The following is a 12,398-nucleotide window of genomic DNA, read 5'->3' as shown; positions in this document are numbered from 1 at the left end:
AATGGTGTTTGTAGACAATAATGATGAAAAAAATTAGTAATCCCTAAATTCCTTAGGGTAAAGATTCTTTACCTGACCATAACACCACGCTAGTAGACAATGGACAACCCCTGCTTACTTCATTCTTGTGGATTTTTTTTTAGTACAGGCTAAGATCCTCACTTGTGCTTGCTGTTTCATAAGAGGTTGTAGTTGTTTGGAAGTTCTTGATGAAGCTGTATTAGAAAATTAATAATTTGTTTTCAATTGCTGCATCTTGCTTTCCTTTTCTGTTGCAGCAGAAAATTTTTCAGAGATTCAAGTATTACTGAATGCATTAGATCAAATTCTATGCGTTTTCTCATCCATGAAATTAGTCACATTAGGTGAGATACAGTAGATACCTTGTGAGTAACCAGATACTATCTCCAGATGATGTTTGCAGGTGATAAGAAATGCATGGGAGTATTTGACAGTGACTTTAAAATTGTTTCAATAAAGCCTATAACATTAATAAAATATTGAGAAGGATGGGAATAAACTAGGCAAATTGTCTCACTTTTAAAAATGTTCTAAAATACATGAATCTTGTATATATGAATACATGAATTTTGAATTCTTTATATTCAGATTAAGTGTTTTAGATTATGCTGGTTGATGTTTAAAATGTCATGTAGTGAGATTCATAGATCCTATAAATCTAAAGGAATTTTTTTCCTCCAAGTGGGAGGATTGGAAGAAAAAACAATGATTTCATCAGTAGCTGTACTAGTCAGCTCTGTAACAGGCATTCTACACCTGCTTGTCATTCAAAGAAACCCCCAAAGATGAATGGATAATTCATTCATTATAGGGTGCCAGCAGGGAGTCACCTTATTCAAATAATCTGACTGGTTGTGTCAGTTTGGCGAAAATCCAAGTTTTGAATGATGGTCCTTAGATTTTTGTGTATGTATGCATTTGTTACTGCAGCATCATTAACTCTTAGGGACAAAGGAAATAATCCACTTTTGTGCGTGCTGGAGGAGTTTGGTGCTTTGTGGCGACAGGTCTTTTTCTTACAAAAGAAAGAATGAATAAGTCTCAATGACTTAACACCAATGATTCCAGTAAATCCTGGTGTGTCTTGAGAAAATACCAAGAGGTATACCAAGGCTAGGTGTGCTTGCAGTATATTAAGGGTGTCAGATCTGGGCTTCTGATGGAAGAATATGAAATCTGCAGGAGAGACTTCTCTGATAGTTACGGGCGTTCGTTCATTTAAATTCCAGCTCCAGGAAGTTAGAAGTACTCTGCTTTGGGAATCTGTTTTATTTGTTGCTGCTGAGACTTTTTGCTACTTTAATGTGCATGGGATTAAAGTTACAAATGCTTTGTTATCAAGGTACTTAGTAATTTCTGTGTTTTGATGAATAGCTTTTAGAATAAAAAAAGTCTGCTTTAAAATGGTTTTGCTCGGTCATTCTGCAGTAGGGAGACCACTTAGTTATTCAGATAATACTATACAACGATGAAGAGAAGTTTGACAGAGACTGCTAGCAATGATGTAGACTATTGAATACAAAGGAAGTATCTAGAAAAAGAGGGGCCGAAAGCTCCTTCGTGACCCCTCTGTGGTTCTGTACAGATGTGTAAAACAGACCTGTAAAGAGCAACAGGCACACGCTGCAGAATGACCATATCGAGGGCTGTGGCTGTGATGTGGGGAGCTGAACAGCAAACCAAAGCTCCAGGTGCTTGACTTTCTTTTTTTGTTCTAGGCTGACAGGCAGATTTCTAGTGGTAATGTTGCCTGCGAGGTTGTGGTGGTTCACTGGCAGACTCAAAAGGAATAAAGCCACAGCTGAACAAGTTCAAGTTCTTGTAGTGTCTTCTTCCAGTAATTTGAAAGGTCTAGCTTCAGAAAACCTTTAATCTATCCTGTTAATTGTGAAATATCTAGAAAGAAGATGTGGATTTCTTATAAAGAATTCTTTTATATCCTTGATACAGTGTGCTGCATAGTATTAAAAGATGTGTCAAAACTTGTCTCAGTGGGAAAGAATTTGTATGCGTAGTTTACGAGCATCTATTTATACCTGGACTGCTTCTGATATCCAAATCAATGAGCAGGTCCAAACAGCATTTCTGTTTCCCCCCCCTTTTTTTTTTTTGGTCTGCAGTAATTATTTCACTGAAGTGTATTTCTTCCCAAAATTACTCTGACATGAGCTTCTAATCGAGAATGAGAAATATCTGCTCCTCTATCATAGGCTAGTTAAAGTTGTGTCATTGCTCAATCTTGAAAATGAAGCGTCTCTCCCCAGCTAGCAAAATGAAGATTTCACACTTGTTTCTAACTCTGAATCATGCTCAGGCATTGCACTTTAAAATCAAAAAACTATTGTGAATGTGCAGGATTTTACATTCTGCTTATACGAATCCAACAGTTGCTAGTTTTTTCAGTCTCCAGGGCTGGCTTTGCAGGTAGGAAGGTAAGGAAGGCACTATCAAAACATTTGCTTATATCTGAAATATTTCTAATTTATTTTCCTCCTGGTAGTTTGGAATGCCTTCAAAATGTTGTGCAGCAAAATAGTCATTTTAATGCAGTAGAAATGAAAAGATTGTTACTTGAATGTAATGATCTGTACATAATGCTCCTCTTAATCTTTGACCAAAGCAGCTATCTAAACTCCCTGAATGCTTAGGAGAGTCCTAAGATAGTGCATAAGCTATGATTTTTAATAATTCAAACATAGTAATACTTTGATAAATAGCAAAACACCCTTTGCGCCGGTGGGACTTGAGGGAAAGGAGAGGCTGGTTTGTGCTAGAGGATGGTCCATGGTATCTCTGGTGTTCTGCCCCTACTCCTGAGAGCTTTGGTGTCACAGCTGCAATTAGTGGGCTGAATTAATCATCCAGAAGTTGTAGATTGAAGTTTGTGGGCATGTTGGTGCTTTTTTTGGATGTGGCCTTTGGAGAGTATTCTACCATTGTGAAGTCGCTCATAGAAATTAAAATTTGGGGATAACTGAGTCGTGTAAGTAAAAGAAGAAAGAAAGATAGGTGGTGTGATAATACGGTTGAGCTGGGTGTCTGCGTATACGGTGTGCAGCCTCTAGATTGCTGAACAGTGGAGGAGTTTTCTTTTGTGTCAGCAGAGACAGAGAATTGCACCTTGTTTTAGCTGCATCCGTTGTGAGTGCGAATGAAAAGAGCGCACCTAGTACCAATATGCTGGCACCGGGAATCTTGCAGAGAAAGTTCCTTCATCTCATTATTTAAACTTGCCCTTTCAGTTCAAAATGGGCTGTGTTAGATGCTTAGCTGTCTCCCAATTAAATTGGTAGGCTGAATTGATCTATGTGATAAGATTAGAGGCAGCTAAATGTAAAGCACTATAGCAACGTAAAGTTTGCATTACTGAAATTGCGTTTTGAGGGGGAGGGTGATGCGAGTGACACATAGCTCCTTCCTGGCCTGGCAGAAGGTTGGATCAGGGGATGCTGAGGAGCAGCTCGTGGGGACAGTTTGCTGGGTGTAACTGAGCTGCGTTCGGCTGCGTGCAGCTCGCCAGGTCCCAGCGCTTGGTTAAGGTTGGAGGGATGGCCAGGGGGAAGTCTCAGCGGGAGTAATAAGGATTGTGCCCTCCGTACGGTATAGTTAATTGTTGTATCTGTAATGTAACTATCCTGTCTTCAGTTTGAACAACAACAAAAGTAGATACTGTTTTCCCAGCCTAATGAATGCCCATAAAGCATGCCAGTAACTTTGCATGTTAAGAAATCAAAGTGAAAACTTCCCAGTGTTACTGGAATAATGTAACGTTCAATATTTTTCTACAGAAAAAGGAGGGAAGGAAAGCCTTGAAACCTGTCTTGTTTCTACTCATGTGAAGTAAATCTCTTTACCTGAACTTGTGTATCTGAGGTGTAAGATTTGCTGTGTGTGCTTTCACATTTAATGTTTCCTTAGTGTCTAAAAATTTACAGAACTTCGGTGATATTTTCTGAACTTATATAACTGCAAACTAAGCAACCATCAGAAGATGGTACTAGAGTCAGGAGGTGCTTTTAACCTTTAGATTGTGATGTGTAGCTCTGGTAGTTATTCTTCTAGCTTTCACTGGCTTTTTATCCCTTCTGTGTCTCCCTGACACACCCCCCCCCCCCCTTTTTATTTTGGTCTCACTGTCCACCAGTCGGAAATATTTTCTTAGAACAGAAATTTCTGCTGCCGTGTCAACTGCAGACTCTGTTACAAAGTTATAATTTGATGTCACAACTGCAGATTCATAGCAAGGTCTTGCTTAAGACAGATCGTGATGCTTGCTTAAGACAAGATTCAAGACGGGTAATAAATAGATTAACTAGCTGTATTGCGCAACTCTAATTGTGATGTTATCTATGAAATCAAACTCCTCAGGGTTATAGGTGTGTGGCAGAAAAAAAAGCACGTTTGATCTCTTTCCTGTTGATCTGAAGTTGCTCCAGTGGTGCTGGTACAGGAGTAAAGGATCGTGAATATAGCTTTAAATGTAACCATGCATGATTTCTTCTTGTGTAACAGTGCATTTTAGATTACTCTTGTTTGTCAGATATTTTTATTGCCTTGAATTATTTGAAAATTACTAGTTATGTAAGAAAGATAAGTACAAAGCTCAGTTTGTATCTATAACTGATTTTCTTCTTTTTGTACACAGAAATGAACATCTGCACAGATGCTCTCAGTGCAAGGTTGCTAAATACTGTGGTAAATCTTGTCAGGTAAGATAAAAAATAAGAACTATAAAGGGTTGAAGAAAATGGGCATCTGAATACTTTATTTACAGGATATCTATGCGTTTTGTGCATTGTCATACCTCCACACTGCAATTTCTTATTTGTAGTTATGGACGGCGTGTGTAAACATGCTGCCTTGCTTTGAGTATTTTTATGGTAACAAATATAAGATTATAGTCAGTGCAATAGACAAAACTAAGCTGAAATCTGTGGTGCTTACTTAGAGGGGGAGGAATAATTCTCCAACTTTGCTGGCTGCAGACTGAAGGCTCTTAAGTCAATTTTGCAGTAAAACAGTTTGTGTTTCAAGAGTAATTTTTATCATGGCAAAGTATATATTCCAGTTTTTTCAGAGGAAATGAGGGTCAAGAATGTGCAGAGAAGAGAAGGCCTTGGGCAAAACTGCATCTCTGGGGAGGTTTTCAAGAAAATGGAGCCAGGCTTTTCACAGTGGTGCATGGTTGGAGGACAAGGGACAACAGGCTTAAGTTGAAAGAAGAGAGGTTCACATAGGATATAAGAAAAAGTTGTCTCACCCTGAGTACAGCCAGAAGGTGGAACAGGCTGGCCGGGGTGCTTCTGCTATCTGCATGCTTTGAGGGTTTCAACACCCGACTGGATAAAGCTCCGAGTTGGGTCTGACGCCAGAGCTGACCCTGCTTTGCAACTAAAGATCTCCGTACATCCCTTCCAACCTGAATTATCCTGTGATTCTAGACCATGAAACAATCCTTAAAGGTGTTCAAACCTAAAGCCTTGGCTTTTATATTTGGCTTGTCACTTAAGCATGTGCGCAGAAGTTGGCAGGACTTGGTACTGAGTGGACATGCAAGGCTAAATGATTGTGTAAGGCCAAACACAGCAGAGAACCAGGCACCTGAGATTTGAACTGTGAGGGTCGCCTTACAGAGCCCTTGAATTTTTAAATGTTCCTGTTAGCTTTGCTTTGTGATTTCTGTTGTGGGTTTTTTTTTTCTAAATAGAGAAAAATGAAGAAAATCAACTAATGGTCAAAACAAAGTAGTAGTGATACTCTATTGAATGTATATGAATTTCACTTTTTGAGTTAAGTCCTTGATATTCAAGTGATCTTTTCACATATCATGTGCTTCTGTAAACAATTCTGCCTCAGTATGTTCTGCAGTGTTCTCAAAACACCAGAAACCCCTCCTTTTTGGGATTGAAACATACAGAAAGGGAATGGAGGAAGATATGTCATTTTGATTCATTGTATGGCAAACGTGTGCAAAATACATTAGGTGCTTACTGTAGCATCAATAATCATGCCACAGGTAGATTTATTATGGGAGATCATAAGGAAAACATGACTGTGAAGAGTATAAAAGGCCAGAGTATTTGCAAGAAAAGTTTAAAACAAATATCTATGAGGAGAGCTATGGGTAAAGCTTCTATTGTCAAGTCTAATGTGAAATGAGACAGTGCTGGCACTGACCTGCACAAGCAAATCTGCAAGGTGTAATGCAATACCCTGTTCCCACCTGGGTGTAGTGGCAATGAAGGTAGGAAATGAGGCTTGCTCCTTGGGAAAAACAACTATGTCGGCGTGCTTCAAGGGTTCACGCTGGATAGCCTGAAGCCATCTTGGGTATCTTTGATTTGTGCTTCCAGCTCTAGGGTTCATGTGCTTGAAGCCGTCCACAGTTGTAGGTATTGATTTCAGCAGACAGGTTACTGCTGCTAAAAGTGATCTGCACTTAATGTGCTGTGTATTTAGTGTTACGTAGTATCCTGAACTGTTACTATCAATGAATTAATATTATATAATATCCTGTGGTATTAGGTAGCAATAGAGAATAACTAACTGAAAAAATGTTGCTTTCTAATCAAAACGGTGAATTTATTGGAATTGATGACTAAGGGTAGATGATCCAGATAAGACTGAGACCAGCCAGATCTGTTTGCTTTTGAGGACTGTCCTCTAATTTGTATTTCTTTTGATAAACTAGCTAAACTGGTGTGCAGCTCTGGTTTTATAGCAGCTGTTAGCAAAGCTCTCCTTGGCCAAGCCGAAGGCGTTGTGCTCTGCTTAGCCTCTGTAGCTTCAGTGCAGTTCATTAATATGTGCACTTCTAATTGAACTAATTGCTGAACAAAATACACAGCAGGGTATTGAATGAAATTGCAGTTTGCACATTTAAAAAATGCATATTGGCAGAACAGGACTATTCTAGTTTTATAAATACAGATAACTTTGAAATGCAAATTGTGTGGTAGGATTTACAATTTACACTTAGTTGCAGAATGATTTGATTATTTCTTAATGTGTATTAAACGAATCCTGCAACTCAAAACTTTGAGCTTGGGCTTCAAAAGTGTCAGTTTTCTGGAATTTTCTGGTTAATACATTAAATGAAATCAGAATTAGTGTAAAAATCTTTCTTAAAACAAAATAGAGATTAATCTGAGTAGCTGAACTAGGTTTAGGTTAAAGGTGGACTTTGTGAAGGAAACTTTAAAGTAGATGCAGCAGGGGATTTCTGTGTTAGGATGTATCAAAATGAGCCTTTTTTAAAGCTGCAAATGTCTTGTAGAAGTCTTTGTTTTGCCACCAGCAAACAGCTAGTAAACACCAGTAAACACTGTCTCCTACGCCATGTGGGCGCTGGCCCTGTTCACATGGGTAAAGCCTGAGGAATTGCACTTGGGATACAGAATCACAGAATAGTAGGGGTTGGAAGGGACCTCTGTGGGTCAACTAGTCCAACCCTCCTGTCGAAGCAGGGTCACCTACAGCAAGCTGCACAGGACCGCGTCCAGGCGGGTCTTGAATATCTCCAGAGAAGGAGACTCCACAACCTCCCTGGGCAGCCTGTTTCAGGGCTCCTTCACCCTCAGAGGGAAGAAGTTCTTCCTCATGTTCAGATGGAACTTCCTGTGCCTCAGTTTGTGCCCATTGCCCCTTGTCCTGTCACTGGGCACCACTGAAAAGAGCTTGGCCCCTTCCTCCTGACACCCACCCTTCAGATATTTGTAGGCATTTATAAGGTCCCCTCGCAGCCTTCTCTTCTTCAGGCTGAACAAGCCCAGTTCCCTCAACCTCTCCTCGTAGGGGAGATGCTCCAGTCCCCTCACCATCCTCGTAGCCCTCCGCTGGACTCTCTCCAGTAGCTCTTCATCTTTCTTGAACTGGGGAGCCCAGAACTGGACACAGTACTCCAGATGGGGCCTCACTAGGGCGGTGTAGAGGGGAAGGAGAACCTCCCTCGTCCTGCTGGCCACACTCTTCTTGATGCACCCCAGGATCCCATTGGCTTTCTTGGCAGCCAGGGCACACTGCTGGCTCATGGTTAACCTGTCGTCCACCAGGACACCCAGGTCCCTCTCCGCAGAGCTGCTCTCCAGCAGGTCCACCCCAAGCCTGTACTGGTGCATGAGGTTGTTCCTCCCCATGTGCAGGACCCTGCATTTGGCTTTGTTGAACCTCATCAGGTTCCTCTCTGCCCAGCTTTCCAGCCTATCCAGGTCACGCTGAATGGCAGCACAGCCTTCTGGTGTATCTACCACACCTCCCAGTTTGGTGTCATCAGCAAACTTGCTGAGGGTACATTCTAACTCTTCATCCAGGTCGTTGATGAAGAAGTTAAACTAGGCTGGGCCCAGTACTGACCCCTGAGGGACACCACTTGTTACCAGCCTCCAAGTAGACTCAGCGCCGCTGATGACAACCCTCTGAGTTCTGCCATTCAGCCAGTTCTCTATCCACTTCACCGACCACTCATCCAGCCCACACTTCCTGACCTTCCCTAGGAGGATATCATGGGAGACTGTGTCGAAAGCCTTGCCGAAGTCAAGGTAGACAACATCCACGGCTCTCCCTTCGTCTACCGAGCCAGTCATGTCATCGTAGAAAGCTATCAGATTGGTCAGGCATGATTTCCCCTTTGTGAATCCATGCTGACTACTCCTGATAACCTTCTTTTCTTCCACTTGCTTGATGATGGCCTCCAGGATAAGCTGCTCCATCACCTTTCCCGGGATGGAGGTGAGGCTGACCGGCCTGTCATTGAGCTTGAAAGAGAGACAATGATTTGGGAGGAGATAACAGGAGGAATATTCTTTCTGAGTTACTAAGTGTGGTGAGGTGGAGGGCTGAGTACTGCCCTGTGCTGTTTCCTTGTCTTTCTTTGCCTCCTGATAATGTTCATTTCTAACAGGAGGAAAAAAAAAAACTGTTGCAAAATGGGAAGACCTTACATGGTGAGGAGGGAGAAGGCTTGTACCAGGTGGCCGTACCTCTGCACTGCAATATTTATACTAATGCTGGATATGGTATATAAAAACCTTAATACGCAGAGTTAAGAAAACCTCCCATGGAGAACTGTGGGCCTATTCTGTGCCCACCAAGAAGTATTGTTACAGACTGACTTTAAAAGTAGGTCTCTCCAGGGTCGCAAATCTTCATGGTTTCATATTGTTCTATAATTTGTATCCTTGTTTTATTGGTAGTGCGAAGAAATGTTGTTGAATTCCATTATACATAATACATTTGGAGCTTTTCCCCCTCTCCCCGTCCAGTTGGGAGGAAGTGAATGTCAGTCCCCGTTCCAGCACTCCTTCAGCAGAGGACTCGGGCTAATTCCTTCTTGGCATCGGTTTTGGCCGAAGCGCTGTTTTGCAGAAGGCATGTGTTGAACTGCTCTTCTCATGTGGGAACACAGCTCAAAGAAACGTGGTGTATGATGCTATATGGTACTGCATGTTTAATCTCATTAGGGCTTTATTGGTTGGGTAAGCTATTAATCATTTTGATGTCACCTCTAGCATGTTTAAAATTCTGTGCAACAGTTGTGTAGGAAAAAAAACATTGACAGATAAAGGCTTACTCCAAAGAACAATTTTAGTTTAAGTGGGATAAAAATGCCAATTACTCAGAATGATGTCTGGACATTTACAAGCATGACCTTGTTTCTTCTAGACAAGAATAATTCTATTCAGCAGTAGATACTTAACTTTTATTTGTCAGACAGCATGTGACTCTAACTGTATTTGGATTAATGCCTCATTTAGTCCCCTTGTAGAGTTATGGGTAAAGGAAATTAAATTACAAATCTCCCATGTATCTGAAAGAAATATAAAGTCCAATTTATTTATTATGTGTAAGCCAATGGGGGGGAAAAACCTGTATGAAACAGAAGAAGTACTAGTGGTGCTGAAACCTAGTTACCTGAAACAATTCCCCCACTTAAATGCAGCTTAAGAAAAATTGTGATAAACTTTCTAATCTTTATAACTAGCATGTCAGCTTCTACAGGTGTGATGTGAACTTGCACGTACCACTGCCATTCCCTCTTTTTTTTTTTTATTGCTGAACATGTAATTTCTTTATATTAGACATTTTATCATTTTCTGTGTGGCAGTTACCTAACAGAAGCTGTTTTTCTGAGTTCATTTTTTTTTTCCTTACTGCATATCTATGAGAAAATATCACCTTCAGAAACCCTTGGTTATTCTGAGTTCTTGTCATTGTAGCAATTTTTTGTTGTGTGCTGTTTTTTCTATTTGTTTTTTAAGAGTATTTGAAACAGCTGGGTGGCTTCAAGCATATACTGTGAATTTATAAATAAAACATGTAAATATGTACTATGTTAATTAGATGGGCTTGGAATTTTTGTAAATTATGAACAGAATTTTCAACTTGTAAAGACAGAAGGCAAAGAAAAATGGTGATCAGAAATTTACTGTGTCTTCCAACATGTTTCTCTAGCTGAAGACTCATTCTTGTTGCTCTTCCACACTGATCTAGGGGACACAAGGAAGGAGGGGGGGGAAAAAGAAACATATTTCAATATATAGCAGCTTTCCATCACCTTGTCATCCTGTCTCTTCTCTGCTATGGAAGTGTTAGTCTTTGCTCATCTAATAAAAGTGGTCTTTGAAGTAGAGATTGCAGGTTCAGGTAGTACATTCAACTAAAATATTTTTGGTTCCATCTTCCATTTTGGTAAATTTTGGTTACAACGACCATTCCTGGTCTGAACTGTGAAAATATCACCAGTCCTCCCAGCCGTGGGCCTTAATGCCTCATCAGATCAGGCATTTTTGGGGATGGATTTTGCAGTGTGGAAAACTGGACTACTGCTTTAGAGCAGCTGCATTTTGGTGAAGAGGATGGACTCTGAAGGTCTGTGTGGTCTTGACTGCTGAGTGAACGCTTCCCTAGAGTGTTGTGTATGTTGGCAGAATTAAGATAGCAGAGGAAACTTTAGCATCCCTTCTAGTTCTCTCCAATTTTGTGAAGTATGCAGCTCCATCTCTTCTTGCCACAATGAAATGAGAATCAGAGCCTGTTTATTTATCTAATAAGAAGTCCAGCTAGCTGGAACGGGGATATCAATTTGAACTAAGCTCATCATGCTATTTATATCATGTTGCATAAGGTAAACAAAAAGATTTGTATGGCAGGAACATGGGACAAAAAATGAAGGTATTTCATCTAGATTTCTGTGCCGTTTTCATTCTATCTCTGCATGTTTCTTTTGTACATTAAAGGCGTCAGATAAAATGTTTGAAAGAGTGTGGTACGAACTATGTTGTCAGACAGTAGAATGAAACAGAGGTTTGTAATGGCAAGGAACTGGACTGGGAACTTAGTGTTTCTCTTAGGTTTTTTTGAAGGTAAAGTTAAATTCTTGGGTAGCATAATGGTGATAAGGTTGTGTCCTGAACCTGCATTGCTGTAGCTCCAGTGCCCATACTATCAGTTACACAATTAATTGTGTTAGAGGAGGGAGTGGCGTGATGGGGTTGGTTTGAGTGGATAACCCAGCCTGTCCCTTTCCGCAATGCTCACGCTATAGCTGCAGTCTTAGGCTACACTGGTAAAGTGTGCGTGCTGCTGTTTCTGCAGCAGTTGGCATCTGAGGTTGCCTGTGTTGGAGGCTGCCAGTCAGTGGAGGGCAGTACCCGAGGAGGGTCCCCTACCTGGTCCTTTGGAGCTGGCTTTCGGCTCTGCAGCCTTCCTCCCAACCTGGCTCCATGGCTGTGATGCTGTTGTGGTTCTGGGTCCCCAGATCCAGCCCATGGCAAGGCTGAGCATGTTTGTTTGTGCACATATATAAATATAAATAATTATATATGTAAAATATATGTGTATATGTAAAAAAACAGAATGTATATTATGTAAACTAACATGCAGTTTTTTTCTTTCACTTCCTATTTAACAAACCCTAATAGAAAGAAGCTTGGCTGGACCACAAGCAGGAATGCAGATGTCTTAAGAGCATCAAGCCTAATTTTCCTCCAGACTCTGTCAGACTTGCTGGCAGGATTGTTTTTAAACTAGTAAGTGAAATTCTTCTAGATTTATTCAGTGTAACAGATTCAGATAAATACTTTTTCACTCTACATTTTTAATGTAATTAAGAGCTAGAAAGCTGAAGTGACTGGGATTGCTGAACAAAATTGGACTGCATATTGCATTACAAGATTACCGTTTAATTTGCAGAAATGCTGAAAGGATCAAGAGATACTAAAATGGACGTAATTAAGCTCAAGGGACCTGTTTATCAACTTTCTCTTCCTATGACTGTATGGTAGCATTCTAAACTTATTTCTGCCTAGAAGGAAAGCATAGAGGACACTGTTTTTTCTTCCATACTATTGAAATTATTGGTGCTTTTCCATTAACTTCAC

The 12,398-nt window shown here is 40.6% G+C and overlaps 1 protein-coding gene across 2 annotated transcripts in view; it reads left to right on the top strand.

Moving 5' to 3' along the window:
* Positions 1 to 12,398, top strand: part of SMYD3 (SET and MYND domain containing 3) — a 426,029-nt gene that overhangs the window by 50,463 nt on the left and 363,168 nt on the right. For both annotated transcript variants that reach the window (XM_075412653.1, XM_075412652.1), the window contains exons 2-3: positions 4,667 to 4,730; positions 11,940 to 12,047. In XM_075412653.1, the coding sequence (XP_075268768.1) occupies positions 4,667 to 4,730; positions 11,940 to 12,047 (172 nt within the window). The remainder of the gene's footprint in view (positions 1 to 4,666; positions 4,731 to 11,939; positions 12,048 to 12,398) is intronic.

Source organism: Opisthocomus hoazin, chromosome 2 (genome assembly GCF_030867145.1).
Source record: "Opisthocomus hoazin isolate bOpiHoa1 chromosome 2, bOpiHoa1.hap1, whole genome shotgun sequence".
NCBI lineage: Eukaryota > Metazoa > Chordata > Aves > Opisthocomiformes > Opisthocomidae > Opisthocomus > Opisthocomus hoazin.
Note: the sequence above shows the minus strand (reverse complement) of the source record. Positions and strands in the feature narration are given on the sequence as shown.